This window comes from Penicillium canariense (genome assembly GCF_028826845.1).
Source record: "Penicillium canariense strain IBT 26290 chromosome Unknown utg000009l_segment0_segment0, whole genome shotgun sequence".
Taxonomy (NCBI): domain Eukaryota; kingdom Fungi; phylum Ascomycota; class Eurotiomycetes; order Eurotiales; family Aspergillaceae; genus Penicillium; species Penicillium canariense.
Window position 1 is genome coordinate 19,787 of NW_026622736.1, and position 18,644 is coordinate 38,430.

The 18,644-nt window shown below is 45.0% G+C and overlaps 4 protein-coding genes across 4 annotated transcripts; 1 reads left to right on the top strand and 3 right to left on the bottom strand.

The window, feature by feature from the left end:
- Positions 1–1,311: 1,311 nt before the first annotated feature.
- Positions 1,312–2,976, top strand: N7482_010800 (cytosine permease; the record flags this gene model as incomplete). The annotated part of the gene is made up of 4 exons (XM_056692914.1): positions 1,312–1,539; positions 1,598–1,814; positions 1,887–2,273; positions 2,336–2,976. 4 exons carry the CDS (start codon positions 1,312–1,314, stop codon positions 2,974–2,976), a joined length of 1,473 nt encoding a protein of 490 aa, XP_056538115.1.
- A 1,019-nt stretch (positions 2,977–3,995) lies between these two features.
- On the bottom strand, positions 3,996–5,486 carry N7482_010801 (beta-xylosidase; the record flags this gene model as incomplete). Its single annotated transcript, XM_056692915.1, has 3 exons — positions 3,996–4,705; positions 4,755–5,162; positions 5,216–5,486. 3 exons carry the CDS (start codon positions 5,484–5,486, stop codon positions 3,996–3,998), a joined length of 1,389 nt encoding a protein of 462 aa, XP_056538116.1.
- A 1,631-nt stretch (positions 5,487–7,117) lies between these two features.
- On the bottom strand, positions 7,118–8,841 carry N7482_010802 (putative MFS transporter; the record flags this gene model as incomplete). The annotated part of the gene is made up of 5 exons (XM_056692916.1): positions 7,118–7,561; positions 7,613–8,086; positions 8,137–8,215; positions 8,269–8,495; positions 8,551–8,841. The coding sequence occupies 5 exons, from the start codon at positions 8,839–8,841 to the stop codon at positions 7,118–7,120; spliced, it is 1,515 nt and encodes a 504-aa protein (XP_056538117.1).
- An 830-nt stretch (positions 8,842–9,671) lies between these two features.
- N7482_010803 (glycoside hydrolase family 27 protein) lies at positions 9,672–11,186 on the bottom strand (the record flags this gene model as incomplete). The annotated part of the gene is made up of 5 exons (XM_056692917.1): positions 9,672–10,238; positions 10,300–10,388; positions 10,436–10,674; positions 10,737–10,947; positions 11,177–11,186. 5 exons carry the CDS (start codon positions 11,184–11,186, stop codon positions 9,672–9,674), a joined length of 1,116 nt encoding a protein of 371 aa, XP_056538118.1.
- Between the last annotated feature and the right edge of the window lie 7,458 nt (positions 11,187–18,644).

Below are 18,644 nucleotides of genomic sequence, written 5' to 3' on the forward strand. Positions count from 1 at the left end.
ATGAGTTCCGTATTATGCACGGGGTGACAAGCACCGGCAATGCTGTAGCGATCCCGGGATCCCGACTTCCGATCAGCGGGGTCACCCGGAGGAAAGACCACTCAATGAACAGTGGACCTGAGGAGGCCGTCAGTCCAGTCAGCAGATCAACCGATCAACCGATCTTGACGAAGATTGGAGGGAATGGAAAACTAGCCACGTCGCCGGGATACACGCGCACGGGTATTCACATTGTAATGAAAGCATCGGGGATCTCATGGCCGTGAATCATTCTTGTCAGGCTAAGGTTTTTGTCCATGTATTCCCACCTCCAGGCCCTGTACCCGCAACCTCTGAAATAGGTATCGGGACACAAGTTTGGTTGCATAGATACATCTTCGTAAACCTCTCCAGTGCAGTGGCGATGACATATTTTGTAATCCTCCGGATCTGTAGCCTCGGCATACTTGCCGACCCAGCATCTATTCTACGACATCAAATGGCACATATCAGTAGATAGCCAACCACCTGGTTTCTAGGGAAAAAGAAACAAAAAGAAAAGGCCAGAAAATGAAGGGCTGCCTTGGCGATCGGAGAGTACCAGAACGCAATGCATGTAAAGGGACCTCTTTGAGCCCGGAAAATGGAGGAGCATTCAGCCGGGCCTTGCTCGCAGAGTGAATATCTGGGTTGGACTGATCAAGGGCCGCTCCACGGGATGAGGCTTTGGCCAGGTAACATGCCTCGTCTCCGGCGGAGTAGCTTTTGCGTTCTTGACCAGCCTAAAGGCTTTTTGTTTGGTTCCACCAAAATGGGTAATATGTTGACCTCGGCTCCCTGATCGGGCCCTAGATGCCCGTGACTCTCTCAGATCGGGAGGGGAGACGGCTGGACCAGTCTAAACAGGCATGGTTCGCAAGCATGCACCACCCGGACGATGCGCACGGGGCTTCTCGAATCAGGGTCCAGTAGTTCGCTTACCGTGCCCATTGTACCCGATGCGCCAACCGTCCACTCAAAATCAATCAAACAAGGCCGTCGAGGGTCCCGAGATCGATGGACTCGATCGACGGGCAGTCGATTCAATGCGCCCCCTCGAAGGGAAATCATCTACCGCATGGATAGTGCCGCACCGGCACTCTCCCAGGTGCATCCGCCCCAATACACACGGGCGCATCTCGGTTGCGACCGCCCTTGGGAACCGGCACCCTCCGTGGTTCAGTCCACCCGTCAAGTCAAGACAGGAGCGGGATTCAAAAAGGGTTCCACGCCTCGATTGTCATGGTGAGGAGAGGAGTGGGTTGGATTGTGGAATGTTGCCTGTCGACCATCATGAGCACCCTATGGAACCACGATGTGGAGAAGCGCGCGGCAGAGGGGCAACCATCGCTCTTCGAAGACCACACAGGCAGCATCCCCGCGTCGACCTGTGAATACGGCAACTCGTGGTACGCCAGGGTTCAGCGATTGGCCGGGAAGATCAACGTTGAGCAACGCGGCATCGAGCGCGTCCCCGAAGACGAGAGGAACGATCGTTCGTACTGGAACATTGGTTCAATGGTACTTGTACCGTGGCCATAATACACGCTGTCTCTAATCGGTGCTCACATCATACTAGTGGCTGGCGGCCAACATGGTGGTCCCCTCGTTCACCATTGGCGTCCTGGGGAAGCGATTGTTCGGCATGGGATTCGTCGACGCGGCTCTCGTCATTGTTTTTTTCAACGTGATTGCCGTTCTGACCGTCTGCTTTTTCTCCATTTTTGGAGCGGCCTGGGGGTTACGCCGAATGGTCCTGTCCCGATTCTGGTTCGGCTGGTGGGGCGTGAAGCTAAGTATGGATGAAACCCAGGGCAGCCTTGCCGGGTCAATGACTGATCATCTGTCGTGATTCGGGGCATCAACAGTCGCGCTATTCAATGTTCTTGCTTGTGTCGGCTGGGCAGCCGCCAACGTCATTGGTGGAGCTCAATTAATCAATGCGTTGAACCCAAAGGTGCCAGGTGTCGCTGGGATTGTGATCATCGCATTCTGCACGCTCCTCGCCGTGTTCTTCGGCTATCGCGTTATTCACGCGTACGAATACTGGAGCTGGATTCCAACTTTTATTATCTTTCTCGTCATATTGGGGGTCTTCGCCCATTCCGGCGATTTCATCAACCTTCCAATGGGAGCAGGGAACGCCGAATTGGGCGCTGTGCTGTCGTACGGCTCTACGGTGTTCGGCTTCGGTACCGGCTATACGAGCTTCGCGGCGGATTATACGGTCTATCAACCCAGTAACCGCCCCCGACGTAAAATATTCCTGTCAACTTGGCTCGGATCTTCCCCACCCTCCTGTTCACGGAGCTTTTAGGCGCTGCTCTTATCAATGCAACGGCCCATAATGGCGGTGGCAACGCATACCAAAAGGGGTATGATGATGCTGGAGTAGGCGGACTTCTTGGTGCGCTTCTATTCCCGCGGATCGGGGGATTCGGCCAGTTTTGTATCGTTATCCTTGCCCTGTCGATCGTGGCGAACAATTGCCCCAACATCTACTCAGTCTCCCTCACGCTGATGGTGATGGGACAGTGGACCCGACATGTCCCTCGCTTTATCTGGACTGTGGTCGCAACTGGAGTATATGTTGCGATCGCCATCCCGGGATACAGTCACTTTGAAGCAGTCCTGGAGAACTTTATGCATTTTATTGGATATTGGCTTGCCATCTATGAAGGTATTGCCGTGACCGAACATATTGTGTTTCGGAGGGGGTTTGCAGGATATCGACCTGAGGACTATGATATGCGAGACAAGCTACCCCTGGGGATCGCCGCATTAGTTGCATTCTGCTTTGGAGTTGCTGGAATGGTAACTGGTATGAGTCAGTCATGGTATGTCGGGCCTATTGCTCGGTCAGCTGGTGGTGACGTTGGGTTTGAGTTGGGATTCGCGTTCGCTGCAGTCTCATTTGCTATTCTGCGAACGATTGAACTAAAGATATTCCAGAGATAAAATGCTGCAAATCTGTTGTTCATCACCAAGCAAGTATGTTATGGTTTGCTGGGAGCATTGCGAGTGTCTGCGGTACAGTTCTCAGGAGAGAGGGACGGCTTGCCAGTTGCAACTGGGAGCTGGAAATAGGAATTCCCGAGTTATGGGACAGCTTTATGCACATTCAACAGTCTCTATTAGATCCAATATAAGAACTATTCGTCGCAGTCCTCAAAAAATATCACCCTTGGCTGAATCCCAGATGAAGCCAGTGACAGGAGTTCGTCATGGAATGAGAGAACAGGGAGAAAGACTTGACCAGCGCCCTACAAATGGCCTTTGCAGCCATATAGCACCTGGTTTGCTTAGCTTTATCATTATTACCGGCAAGCGTAGACAGGGAAGTTAGCATGCTGGTCGCGCTAAGTCATGCCATGCACTTCCATCTTCCAGCTACGGCGAGAGCTGATGGTTGACTGTCTTCTACTTGAGGTCCAAATTCTCTGGGCTGGGGGGAGGCGGGATCTAGTCATTCAAAGATGGTGGCCGAGGAGCGGGCTGTTGCTGGCCAGATGTCTTCAGGAGTTTGTTTAATTTATATGTATATTTAGAGGACTATGTTAGATGAATTTCGATCTAAAGAGTCCTTCCACTGAAGCAAGATCGAAAGTATACAAGGTCAGTTTGACCAAATATCGTGGTCAGGGATATCCTCTTCGTAGAATACTTCTCGCACATTTCGAAACCCAGCTTTTGGTGAATTGAGAGGCCAGGGCTGTCCATTGCCGCTCGCAAACAATGCAAACATTGCTCCTTCGAAAACGTACCAGCCTGACGGTGCAGTTGCCATCCACGAAGATGGAAATGAAGCTAACCATGACACGGAAGATTCACCGATATTATACCCCATCTGGTAGTGAAGTGGCTCAGCACGGATGTGGAATGTCAAATTGCTTAAGCTTGATGTCGGAAGAGGCTTTTCATCGTACTGTCCGCATATGTTAGCCTCTGTAATATATCAAGCAATAACAAGTTTAGATCTATACCTCGGCTGTCTCATTATTTAGAAACGATGTGTATATGCACATCCCGGTGCTATTCCTGCAGCCGGTTAGACCGATATCCTGGTGCTGCAGCTCACTCAAGTAGGCACTGATTCCAATTGTTTGGTGACTTCGTAGACTACCATCAAATGACAGTATTTCTGCAGAGAATGTCATGTTAAGTGAGCGCTGCTTTCGCAAAATAGCGGCTGGAACATCACGATCGCTAAGGGAAAAGACATTGGCATGAAGTATCACACCGCCAGAATCACCAAGGTGGGCTAGAGTGTATAGCTGGACGTATGGGGTACGTAAATGGTACCAAGATAGATCCAAGACTGCTTTGTCAAAGGCATCATAGAAAGGTTCCAGTTTGGCTTTTGAGGAAGCTGATGCCTGAGAACTATCGAGTAGTATGGGTTCGCCATGATTTAAAATCGGCCAGCCGCTCTCCCAGTTCACGGAGCAAAGGAAAGTTTCTCGACCCAGAGGAGAGGAGCCATTCACGTTTCGCCGAGCGAGGAAAACTGCGTACCAGTCTCCTTGATAGGTATTGAACAAGGTTGCGTGACCGGTCGACTGGACGGTGAGATTATCGAAGCCATACGCGCCGTTGTAAATCAGTGGGTTATTTGGGTTTGGTTCCCATGGGCCTTCCGGGGAAGCTGAACGAGCGATGGTGGCTCGATGAAGCTGGTCAGTACCACCTGTGTCAAGTGTCAGAGTTTAGCCTTTGAGGAGGAGAGGAATATTCACCCTCAGCGATTAGTAAATAATACCAATTACCAAATTTGAACATCTTTGGCCCCTCTGGGCGAGATGTCGCATTATGCGGCATCGTTCCATTCCATAATGAGTGGTATTCGCCTATGCATTTGCCACTCTCTAGATCCACTTCGCATTGATAGATTCCCCATATCCGGTCGATGTTATTGTTAGGCGACATCAAATTTAGGTATACTTTGTTTGTCGAAGGATCTTGGAACAGGGCGGGGTCAATGCCCCAGGGATCGCACCAGGTCGGGTCAGACCAATGCTGCAAGTCATCTGAGGAGACCCAAAACACACGCGGCCAGACTTTGGCCACCGGATCGTATGTCCATCGAATCATAGAAGTAAGATAGAACTTGCCATTTATCATGCTAAGGGACGGTGCCCACGAGCCTATAATAATCAGATTCCGGACCTAGCCGAAAAAGGCACGAGGGGGTTCTAACCTGCAGATGTGGGAACACCGTACAATTGTAGTTGCGAGGGCCGTGTTAGAGCGTGAGAGAACAGCTCCCAACTCACAAGATCAGTCGACCGATAGATTGGCGTTCCAGGCCAATACTCAAACGACGATGTGGCAATGAAATACTCACTGCCAACACGTATGATGGACGGATCTGGATTCCAGCCCGAGATGATCGGATTATGGATGACAAGGTCTTGTTTTGCGCACAAGACGCTAGTCACTAGGGCGCTGACTAGATATATAATTCTCATGGTGAACAATGTATTTAATCACCTATAGTAGTAGGGGCAGCCTCGTTTCAACATTAAGTATGTTTTCATGCTTTCGATGAAGCGCTGGGGGCGGCTGGGGTTGCTCATGGGCTCCGGTACTTAGCCCGACTAGATCAAAAACTTTCCCGAAAAACCCCCGAACTATTACAGCCACAGTCCTCTTGGCTTCGTGTATCCTGAGCATTGCACACCACCGTAGCACAACGTGAATCCTTGAATCTACTCATCCTCTAATCGCCTCAATCACCTCTATTGATTCCAAGTTTGCACTTCTGGAGATGGCCGCGCCTGTCCGCATCTATTTAGATATAGTCACCGTGATGGTTTTCCTACCTAGGATCCTATTTCTTTCTTCTTTTCTTTTGAATCAATTTATTTTTATTTATAAATTTATCTACCTATTCTTTCTGTTAGCACATGGACCGGTAACTTGCTGCAGCAAGTGATAGATCACACAGGAGACCACATTTCCTACGTTTGGGTATTTAATTCTGCATTAATCATGAACTCGAGTATTGTAACCGCTGAGTATCGATCCTACGGGCAGGGTCGCCGTACAGGCCATCGGGACGCTCCTAACATAATCCTTCTGTTTTCTTCCTTTAATCAATCAATTTTTCCATCCTGATTTTGATGCCGCTAAATCTTATTCATCTTGAATGCATACTAGGCTATACACTTCTAGCTTGTTTGGACACTTCCATTCTTATTGTAAAGTATTGGTAGACTGCTGTTTCTACTATCAGAACACAAGATAATTCTGTCGGTGGAGCTCACTTCACTGTACTCTACTTCCCATGTGAATGCTCTTGCAAACTCGACTCTCCGTGTGGGTAGGCCGAGGGGACACGGATACCACAAACCAGGGGTCGCTAGATCATCCACTGCATCACAAATAGCCTAATAATTACATTGAATGCATCTTTCCGATCTCCAACTGGCCGCAGGGATATCCTCAAAGGAAACATGTGAGGCTTACCCCGACGATCCGAAGCAAACCGTTCCGTACAAGACCGGGTCGCCCAACCCCAGGGTTGCACGACCTTTGTTTTTGTTATCTTATTTTGTCCCCACCAAATGTGATGGGCGGACTTATTCTCTCACTGGGGATTTCTGATGCAGTCGGGATATATATCAATTTAAATATTCACGTGTGGGCATGAAAAGTTGATTCTTATATTGGGCTTTTTCATGCTTCTACTTTACGGTGGTGATTTGAATCGGAACCTCTAATTCATGATTGCGGCGCCGACGCTGCCTTCCCTTCGACGTCCCTTTCCCCGTAACACGGCTTCAAATGCTATCTATACATTCTTGTACGGACTTTTTCTTCGATATTGAATGATGGATCTGGGATGGGTGATCTATGCGTCTTTTGGAGAACAAGCGGTCATATCATCCCAAACGAGACCAACTAGAACCATAATTACAAGACTTTGAGATTATTAGCAAGAAAGATAATAGAAGTACTTGGGAAAGGTATTCACAGAAATGTGATTGACGAAGCGACCTAGGTAGTGAAATAAAGCCACATGTGTAAGGTAAATACTCTGACTTCTGCCTGTAGTTACATTCCGTCAAATAGACAAGGCGATCAGCCCCCGATAACACTAGTGCACATAACGGAAATTTGGATTCTCACGGTCAGTGAGATCTTCAAAAGCCAAATCATGAGATATTTCACTCGCGATTGCTTCCTTTGAACGGTTCCTAGCCATGATGAGCAAACGCGTCAGAATGACAAGAGCAACATAAACAGCATAAATAACGATGTGCACCAAGAAGCCATGCAGATAACGAGGAGCATCCCAGCTTTGGAAGATCTGGGGCGCGATCAGGTTGCCAACAGCCCAGCCAATGAAGAGCATAGTCATGGTAAAACTTTTCTTAGTTTGTCCAGCAATATTTCGGGTGATTAGCGAGATGATCATATTGCCTTGAGCAAGGAAGAATTGCGTGCAGTAGAACGCGATCAGCATTCCCCCTGCGTTTGACGGAGTCGGCGTAACGACCATGATAACGATTGTGCCAACAATTGCTGGGATTGCACATAGCTATATCTAATCAGCCATGGAAAGTTTCAATATTTGTGATAAAGTTCTTACGATCATAACCAAACACGTCTGTTGAAACCGCTGGGATGCCCACGCAGATCCGATCATGACAAGGATGGTCCAGGCACCCTGAGCAATGTTGAGGAGCTCGGTTTGAAGAAGGGAGAATCCGAACTGTTGAATGATAAGATTGGAGAATACCCCTAAGCCACCGATGACCAAGTTGGCAACCAGGATGAGCATGACACAACACCAAACCAGAGGATCTGTGATGGCCTCGATCACCTGGTACTTCTTATACTGTTTGTTCTCAATACCAGTCTCGTTATGTCGCACCCTTTCAATCATCAATCGTTTCTCATCTTCGGCAAAACACTTGGCGGACATAGGGCTATCGGGAAGGAAGATGCCAATGAAGACGGACCAACAGCAGGTGAAGAGCCCGAGGACCAAGAACAGGAGTTGCCAATTCTGGATCGGCCCATCTGTGAAGTGAGAGACACCAAAGGCTAGGAGCCCTCCGATCTGAGCCTTATTAAAACATGGCTTCCAGGAAGAGCGGGTTGCATCCTTACAATCAATTGCACCCCAGTCATGCAGTACCAAATCGAGTTCAAGACGGATTGTTCCTCTCTTTTGTACCACATTGCAGTTCTTTAAAAACATAAGCAAAATATCAACAGAAGAGGTTGCAGTACTGGACTAACATGAGCATCATTGCGGGCTGGACGCAGCTCTCAAAGAAGCCTAGCAGGAATCGGACAATCATGAGGGAGGCGAACTTGGTCGATGCCGCCGAGCACGCTACAACAGCTCCCCAGATGAAAACATTGACAGCCAATGTCTTTGCGACAGGGAGCTTTTGTAGGAGCAAGTTTTGCGGATACTCGCCAACTAGGATACCAATGTAGAGAATTGTTCCTAGCCATGAATACTGAGACATGCTCATCAGAGATCAGTCACAGAGGCACAAAGCTGGGAAGACTCACCTGCTGGCCCACGAGGTGTGTATCGTTCTTAATTCCCATGATAGAGGCATAATTCAAGATGCCCTTATCCAGGGACTGACAGAAGTAGGTAATCACCTGGATAACAAGGACCCGCCGAGTGATCTTCCAGAAAAGCCGTCGGTCCGTGGCCGCATCGATTTCAATCCCGGAGTCTGCCACATAGGGATCTGTCTTTTCTTTCCCAACCCCATGGTTGTCTACCACATCCAGGTCTGAATGCAGTTCTTCATGATCGACAGTCGTTGCCATCTCGCTTTCTTTTGAGGCCATGCTGCGCAATGAAGCAGTACGGTGTTTCAAGTACATCAACTCTCTTAACAGAGCCTTCTACCCCACTATTTGTAGGGCTCGTGCTATCTATAGAGCATATTACCGCGTGATTTCTCCTGGGTGAGCCGAAACTTTGCCCGCTTCCCCAGTAAAAACCCGCTTCGCGTTCAGGGGTTGGCGCCACAGGGCTCCGCGGGTGCTGCGGCGGGAAAATTGCCGGACATTCCCCCGGAACCTCATAAAACTCAACTGAAAGATATCGCTCGAGATGTGGATAAAGTTCAACAGCTATTCATGCCATTTGTTTCACAGGTCTGATCCGTTAAGGACATCTTCTCTTCTCCATGCTGTCAAGCAAAAAGGCGAAGAACACAACTATCGACTCGGTCAGATCCACCGGAGTTCCTCCGGCTGTCTCCCGTGCTTCGATAATTGAGTTTGCTTGAGGCAGCCAAGCTTGAAACTATCGGTTCTCTGCTACACAGGACGCGATTCAATTTATTTTGGTCTTAGAGCAGGTCAGAATGAAAGCGATACGCGCGCTAAAGAGTGTTGGCCCGGCACTATCAGGGGCTTCCGGGGGGCCCCAACGCTCTGCTATCGAACCGCGAGCGCGTACCAAACGTTATCCACGGGCATTTATTCTAGCATCCCGAGAGACCAGGAAGGGTGTTATTTCAAAATTGTGGCTACTATTTCATTTAAAATTCTCGAGTCAAACGTAGTCGTCGTTTTCAGTGTCTCTAATCCCTCGATGTACCAGAGTAAGAGTATATTAATGTCTGAACAGTTTGTTCTGATTCAGGGCCTCGCCATAGACTTTCTGTATTCTAACTGAGAACAAGAGCTTTTGTCTGGTGTGTAGCCACCTGCAATGTAACATTCCCAACAACTCGGCCAAGATTCTGTTTACCCCAGATATCCCGCACACTGTAGGCATGATTGGATACCAGTCCAGGGATATCTCCCAGAGGAATATTAATATCGGTTGTGTTCGCCAGCTCATTGAGTCCCAATATCAAAACTTTTCCACCCGTTAATGGGCCCGCCCAGATTTGTGTACTTTTCTCAACGCTCAAATCCGAGAGGTAGTTCACTGCCTGGCCAAGAGCATCCTGTGAAATACTAATAATTTCCTTATTTTTTAGCACATCCAAAGTATCTTCGGATAGCGTTTGAAGATCAGCACCGAGTATAAGGGGGGATTTTAGAGCGGCCCAGAAGGTTAGGTGTGTTTGCTGCTCGTATAGTGTCATGTTGCCGTTACCAATCTCCAGCATATCCATGTCCGCCCATGCTCCAGGCTTCTGGAATAAGCTGAGCTCTCTCATTTTTCGGATAATCGTCAAAACACTGCAGCCAGCATAACCAACATTTAAGCAGTATGCTGTTTTGCACTAAGCCCCCATTAATGGCTGCTCTTGTGCTACTTTGATATCAGGATGATGGTAAACTCACAGCACAGTCCGCTTTCGTGTCACTGAAAACATCTGTGATGTCTCCTGACATCCTATATGATTGGCTAATTTCTGCCAGTGGTCGTAAGACTGAGTGAACCCCAAAGGTTAATTGAAATAGGTCGCATGCAACTCACCATCGGCCCAATACCAGGGAAATTGATGACCCCATTGGCAAATAGAATAGAAGATATTCCGCCCGGTGTTCTTGAGTGCATCCCTCATAGCTGCAAACCGAACCTGCGGGCTCTCAGTGTTGGCTTGGAATCCTCCACAGTTATCGTATTTCAGATAGTCAACGCCCCATTCGGCATAGGTTGCGGCGTCACGCTCCTCATAACCCCAGGATCCTGGGTAGAATCCGCAGTCATATATTCTAGAGACACCGGTTAAAATGCCCTTTAAGAGACTTATGGCAGCACCCAATATTGGACTCACCCAGCGTCGCTATAAATTCCTAGCTTTAGCCCTTTGTTATGAACAAATTCTGCAATGCCCGCTACTCCGTCAGGGAGTTTGGTGGTATTTGGTTGCTGTTGCCCATTCTGGTCTCTTTCCATTGCTTGCCAGCCCTCGTCCATGATGAGGTAGTTGTAACCGGCGTCACGCAAGCCGGTACTGACAAGTAGTTCCGCGGTGTTCTCGATTACTGTTTGGTTAAAGTTGGTTCTGAATGTATTCCAGCTGGAGAATGATAGAACAAGGATTGTCAATTTTGGGTAAAATTATCTCGTATGACATAAAGGGAATAATGTCGAATACACACCTATTCCAGCCCATTTGAGGAGTGGCAGCCAAGCTTCCTAGAACGCCTGGCAGCATACATAGCCCAAGAATAAAATTTGATCGGACTGTAGTCGCCATCCCTACATATGTACCCTTGAACATATCTCAAGGTGTTCTCGCGTAGGTTAGTGCAAGGTAAAAGCTAAACAGTTAAGCTATCTTTTCGGAGTCTCTAATTTATATTTGCACTCCGTATCCAAGCAACTTCGGATTTAACGGGGTCCCGGCATATGTACCGGAGTGACACCCGTTTCCTAATTCAACTGGAGGATTGAAATGGAAGACACTCTCCCCTAGGTAAAGCCTTCAAGTGCCATAGGAAGCCAATTAACTTCCCCCTTTCACCAAAATGATGTTTTCCGTCTGTTATTTACTTTTAATTGCCGTGAAGTTGGTCACGGGCGAAAAACTCAGCTATGTCGCAGAACCAGATGCCTACGTCGCTACAAAGCCTGCGAATATCACGACTTTGTTAGATTTCATCGACTCTCGCGAAGATCTATCAAATTTATCCCAGATTCTGCGAGGACCAGCGGGGTTTGTAACTGCGTTTGACACAGCTCCCACTTGGTCTTTCACCTTTTTTGCTCCAAGCAATGTGGCATTCGAGCATACCGGGACCTACTATAGCTCTTTTGCTGCAACGCCGTAAGTTTCCCTTGGGTTGTTGTGTCAACCGCGAAAAATATACCTTTCTGACAACTGAGTTCAATTCCTGATCCAGGAAAGGGAAATGGTGGATCGGAAATCTGATCAACCATCATTATATCCCTAATTCAAAATTGACCACGAGCACACTCAGTTCAACTTTGTCTCGAGTACAGGTCGGTTTACTTTCTCTGATATCCTAAGTTGGCAAAATTCTGATAAGACACGTGATTGACTTGAGCAGACAGCAAGTTATCTTTACATCAGTACCCTCAAAGATGATAGTGGGCAAGTGATGATCAACAATGTTGCAACTGTCACTGGACCAGACAATGCGGTGACAAGTGTGAGTTGGTATTCCTGCCCAACTGAATGGTGAATAGACGAAAGCTAACAGTTTCTTCCTTGAATGTAAAGGGCATCGTTCATATTGTCGATCGCATTCTTGATCCGTCGGCTCAAATCTTCGAATCGGATCTACCTAAGGTATCACAGGCATTTATTGCAGGCAGCTGCTCAAACACAAATCTTGCTTATTGTTAAGCTAATGGTGGTTGGTGATTGCGAACTATTGGAGTTTCTACTGCTTTTCCGGAGACTCAGGCCATTAGTATCACGGATGGAAGGTTCTCGAAGTTGCTATTAAAGTTATTGACAACACTTGGGCGTTTCCCTATACTATACCGCTCCAAGTAAAACATGGTGGTGGAAATCTCTGGGAAACTACAATATCGACATTTTCCCTGTCTTCTAGTAACATAATTTCCGCTCACTCTTGTTCACTTTTGTTCCATCCTTCAATATTATCTAGTTCGTCTTTGCTCTACCTCTATAATTGTTCCTTCCTTTCTTTCTTTCAACTTGTGGTTCGTGATGTACTCCCTCTTTCATCCCTCACTTTCTTCCTGAGAGACCTGAACCTCGCAGCCATCACACCTACCAAGATGTCTGTGCTCAGTACGTATTCCTGGTCAACCAATGTTCTTGTGGAAACAAGCTAGATGTGTATAGCCTAGTACTGTCGGCATTCAGGACGAATAAGATCAAGGGTAATCAAAGTCAAGATGAGGACTTGATTGGCTAAAGGAAGAAGATTAAGGGGCTGGTTTGAGCGTCCCTATCGCCCGTACGACCGATACTCAGCGTTTGCGAAGTACGAGTTCAGGAGTAAACCAGAATTACAAATAAAAACGTAGGATATGTGGTAAGTTGCCGCTCCATGCGCTGACAGTTCTCAACTTTCAAGCTGCTTCAAAATTGTTCACTAGTGGCCCGGAGGAATGCCGGCGGTAGTTTACCTGCCCCCGACTTGGAAATATGTGTTCCTCATAACGCGCGTGTTCCCCGCATGACTCTAGACCCACTCACGCCCCTCCCCGCTCCCCCCGCCTCCGGGAGAATCCCCGGACATTAGACCCGGCGATCTTCTGAAGATAGATTTCCTAAAGTAGAGAAAGGATAAGGTAATTACGGCTAAAAGTAAGACATGTCTTTGTACATAAAGACAGAATATTCAAGTTGTCGCCATTGAAATATCGTCCATCTAAAGTTGTTCTCAGAGCTTGAAAATACGAACGTTATTAGAGATGAAAATGGACTGAGGCGGCTATGTCATAATAGGTGGGGCGAAATTTTGGAAATGAAGTATGCGCTGTTTCCTCAATAAACAGTGATCAATGGACAGATAAGTGTAAATGGACAACCACCACCTCCCAATGCTTTCTGAGTCGGTGTCACGAATTCGAGGTAAGTCTGATTCTAATAGCAGCTGTTATAGCTCCCTACTACGTAAGATTAATAGATCATAGAATATTGAACCGTTTACTCGTACAAGCTGACTACCAAAAAGAGCTGAAATTACCGGGGATCACCCAGAAAGCTGGACAAGGGTTTAGGATAGGAACATAAAAGGCAAGATATTTTGAAGCCGAAAGATAATTTATTTTCGAGAGAATGATACGACTAAAGTTTACTCGTATTTTGTATTCTCACAATAGTAATTGCAAACGGTATATGCACCTATATACACCGGATTTTGTCCGCCAGGTAGGGCTTTCCTTTCTGGGCTGCCGCCGCTTTAATGAGGGCGATCAGAGTGCTCAATGAACTCTTGCAGCACGAAGGAATCGACTTGAATTTTTGCAACTCTAACAGCCGAACAAGCATCTTCTTCACTGTGGAATGCCCTCGAACTGTTTCATTAAGGCTCTTAATAAATAAAGGGGCTCTTCTTAACCAGAGGGATAATAGAGGCCGCACTCCGCTATCACTAGCGGCAGAGGTTAGGAATCTCGACTACGTGAGAATTCTCGTCGAATCTAATGCGGATATTAATTCGGCGGATTTAAAAAGCTAGACGCCACTATTCTGGGCAGTTTCGAGGTAGCATCTTGAAACGGCGAAATACCTCCTTTTAAATCAAGACGTAAATAGCGACTATTAAGTTATTAACTACCGGACTCTTTTATTAATCGCTATAGAGACTGGAAATACTGAAATTATACGGTACCTAATCGATGCTAAAGCGAACGGAAGGCGACTACTCAGGATTAAACACGACCTCCTACTATATATAATTTTTTACCGGGATATAGGAACTATTTAACTTTTACTTAAGGCTAACCAGAGTCTGGCTAATTATCGCGTTAAAGGTTATACTCTACTATCTATAGCTATAGAGCTTAAAGATATTAGTATTACTAAGCTTCTTATCTATATAGGAGCGGATATATATATATTAGATAAAATTAGATAGCCTACCTTAAGTAAGTAGCTATTTAAAACTTATCTTCTACCTAATAAAATTCTGCTATAAGCTAAGTACTTATCTACTAATTATTATCTAATAAAATAACCTCTATTATTACTTATAGCAGAGTTCTAATATATCGATATTTTATAGGTACTACTTAATACTAGTATAAGCGTAAACTCGGTTAATATAAAAAAGTGGATAGCGCTAGCTAGACTGCGCCAAAAACCGCAAAACCGCAAAACCACAAAAAACCAAACCGTAATTAGGGGGGTTTTTAGGGCTAATTCTAGAAACCGTAATAGTTTTTGGTTTCTAGGTTAGAAACCGTAATAGTTCTTAGGGCCCTAATAGTTTTTAAAGCGGGGCTAAAATATTACGTAGATAATATTCTATCGATATTTAACGTATTCGGTAAGCGAGCGGGCCATGTAAGCGAGCGGGCCACCCACCCACCCTCTACAATTTTAAATCACTTATTTTACACCAAAACGCCAATATATTCACTAAACTATCTCTGAGTGCACTGATTAAGCCTATGCCCTACCTGATTATATCCAGAGCACGTAAATGCACGCCTTTTTAGTGGTGCTATCGCGGTTTGATTGGTCTGAACCCCGTCTTCCGGAACCGGTTGAACCGGATTAATAGGTGGCTCAGTAGACCGTATGCGCTCCTGTGCTTCCTGCACTGATACACCGGCTTGGTAGGCTATATGCCTATTCGTACGAGTACGCTTTTGCTTAACTACTGCGTTTATAGTACGTAAATCCTAGTTTTCTTGCTCAAGTAGTATGCCGTTTTGTATAGCTATTTGATAGCCTTTGATAAGCTGGTTTAACGCGATCTGCGATGGCGATGGCGGGCTATTTGACCGTTTTTTTAGGAAAGCTCTGATTGAGTCTGCTTGTTTAAGTAGCTCGGCGACGGTTGCTGGTGTTTTTAGTGTAAACTAGCTTGATTAACTGCCTAGTCGACTCCCTAGTGGTGTAGGCGTATTAAGCTATATATTAAGCTTTGAAAGCACTCGGTCGGGGTCGAATAGCACTAAACTAGCTGCTGCGAAGCTATATTTAATAGTGTCGGTTTTAAATACGTCTACGCGAGCCTGTGGGTATGCTGCGAGGAAATTAAGCTTGTCGATATAGTTGATGCTAAGCCGTATTTTCTGATTAACTAAGCTTCCGTACGATCGTTTTAAGACCGTAAAATAACTAATATTAAGCGGCTGTAAAAGATGCGAGCTATGCGCTGGCATACAGACCGGAATTATCTTATTTTCTGAGTAAATCTGGTCGAATTATGGTATTAAATAGCTTCCGTAGCCGTCGAGGACTAGTAGTCGATATTGACCGATCGTACGACTAGTAGTAGCCGGAATAAAGAGCTTTTCTAGCTATCGAAGGCTAATTTCGTCTGTCGTCTATCCGTTTAGGCTAACCTCGAAGCGCTAATCCCCGGGAAGGCTACTAAACTACGCTTGGTTATATAGCTTGCCCTTAAAGATAACTGTAGTGTTACGCGGTGCCGACTGGTCACTGTGAGTTGGAGCGTCCGGGTTATACTTGCCTAGTTCTAACTGCGGATTCCAAGAGTATCTCGTAACCGTACCGTTGCTATGCTTAGCCTTACGTCGGGTTCGGGTCCTGTTGAGTATCTTGCAGAACGTGCCAGAGGTGCGCGCCAAGTAGGTCAGTCACTGAGTGTTGCCACGAAGTAAGCTCCCCTACTTATAGGTTGGGTTGTCTTAAAGGTGAACTGTAAAGTAGAGTACTAAAGGTAGTAACCAAGTAACAATGTGTAATTGATCGCGAAGAACTAAATATATAATGCGAAATGAGTGTCCTTATATATCTAGCCCTTCCTACTCCCTAAGGTATACTCCCTGGGGGTATATCTACCGGAGTCGTAGTGACCGTCTACTTCTTCTTGGCGTTAGTAGATAGTTACGGTTACGTACAGATTTACCGTTACTTATCTCTGCAGCGTAATCTGAGTACGGGTAAAATAGTAGCCGCTTCCGGAATGTCTTGGGGCCTTCCGGGGCATGCCTAAGTATACCGAAACGTATATAATAACGTTACTCCCTAGCGTCCGTGGATGATTAGTTTACGGTTGCTCCTTAAATAACTACGGTCCCCGCACCTCTTAAGGTCCGTAATATCATCCCCTCCTCTCTAGTCCTTTATCCTTAAAGGATTTAAATATTAGTACCCCCCTTAGGTAAGTGCGGTGTTTTTCTTTATTTTCTTATTTTTCTGATTCCCTTCGTTAGCTATATACCCTTTATAATATACCTACTAATAACGAAACTCGCAAAAAGAATAGACTCGCTTAATATAGACGAATCCTCGAGTAGGGTATACTTATTAAAAGTCCCTACGAATATTATACTTATCATCATCACGACTATATAATAGAGCCTTCGAATCGAAATTGCGCCGAATGTACCCGTCGGGGTCGTAAATGTATAAAGCGATTTTATACCGATAAAGAATAGACTGATTTAGAGTCGGCCCGTAATGTTATTACCTCTTAAATTAATTCGACCGAAAACGCGATCGAAGAGTTATTTGTAAAGTTATATCGCCTACGTAAATATTAGAAGTTTCTGAATAATCGTAATCGTAGTATATCTACCTATACGGTAAAGGTGCTAGAGGTTCTAGATATTAAAGATCCTCTTAGTACTAAGGATCTAGCGGAGCTAGATCGTTTAGCCGATGCCGAGGATACTTACGTTCTTACCGCTACGTCAGAGAATCCTACTCTAACCTAGATATTAGAGATAACTCCGATATCGCTATCTTTCTAGAATAACCTAAACTTCTCCGTTAGTAGCGCTAGTAGAATTATTAAATAAGCTAGTAGTAGTCTATTAAATTCTCGATAGGTTCCTATATATTTTCCGAGGTATCGTATCCTTACTATTTTACGAGATAATAAGGTTTCCCGTTAACTTTACTTATTACTAGGATTTCCTTGACCTTATATTTATTCTCTGTTTCTTCCTCGATTTCTATATTAGTAGCGGTTTCGGCGTTTCTAGGTACTTTTTCTAATAATAAGATATAAAATATTATATAGATACGTCGTATACTTTCTAGTAGCTTTAGTCGATAATTAAGTAGTCCTGTTTTTTCCGTAATTTCGAATAGTCCTAGTTTAAGGTAATCGAGTTTCGTACTAGGTCGTCTAGTATAAATATTACGTCGTAGGAGGTAAACTTTCTCCTCTTCTTAAAAGTCCGGCGCCTCCTAGCGTAACTAATCGTAGTAGAATTTTATACGTATATTAAGAAACTCGATGTCTCTTAATAGTTAAAAATATAATTACTTTATCCCTATCGCTAGTAGTCGTAATAATTCCGTAATTAGTTATTTACTAATAGGTTCTCCGATGATTATAGGATTAAGCCTATAATTTACGAAGAATAGTATTTCTTTAGTCATCGAGTATATAGCGTTATTATATACGAATTACGCTATTAGTAATAATCCTATCTAATCGTTTTATTAGTAGTTTATATAATACTATAGGTATTATTCTAGGGTCTAGTTAACTCGTTCTGTTTATCCGTTAGTTTAAGGATAGTATACGGTAGAGAGTCTATACTTAATACCGATCTAATCCGTAAGTAATTACTATATATTAGATATAAAGAGTTTATCTCTATCCGAGGTAATCTTACTCGGTGTTCTATAGTTAGCGAATATATATCTAAGTAGTAGGTTAGCTATTATCTATACGTTAATAGTTTCGGTTATTAGGATTATATATATATATTTAGTTAGTTAATCTACGATTACTATAATTATGTCGTTCCTTTCTGAGATAGGTAATTTTATAATAAAATCTATAGTAATCTACTCCTATAGTCGGGTTAGTGTTTCTACTACTTATAGCTCTCTATATAGTGCGTATCGAGACGGCTTATTCTGTTAATATAAGTCGTATTACTAGATATATTTTTTAACTTTTCTATATATCGCTAGGATATAGTAGTTCTATATGATTTTCTCGATTATTTTTTCGATTCCTAAATATCCTTATATTAGTTCGTCGTAGTATAATTAGATAATCTTAGTCTATAAGTTTCTAGGAACGTATACTAAGCTATAAATATAGACTAAGCTATTTCTAGTTAGCGTAGTGTTATT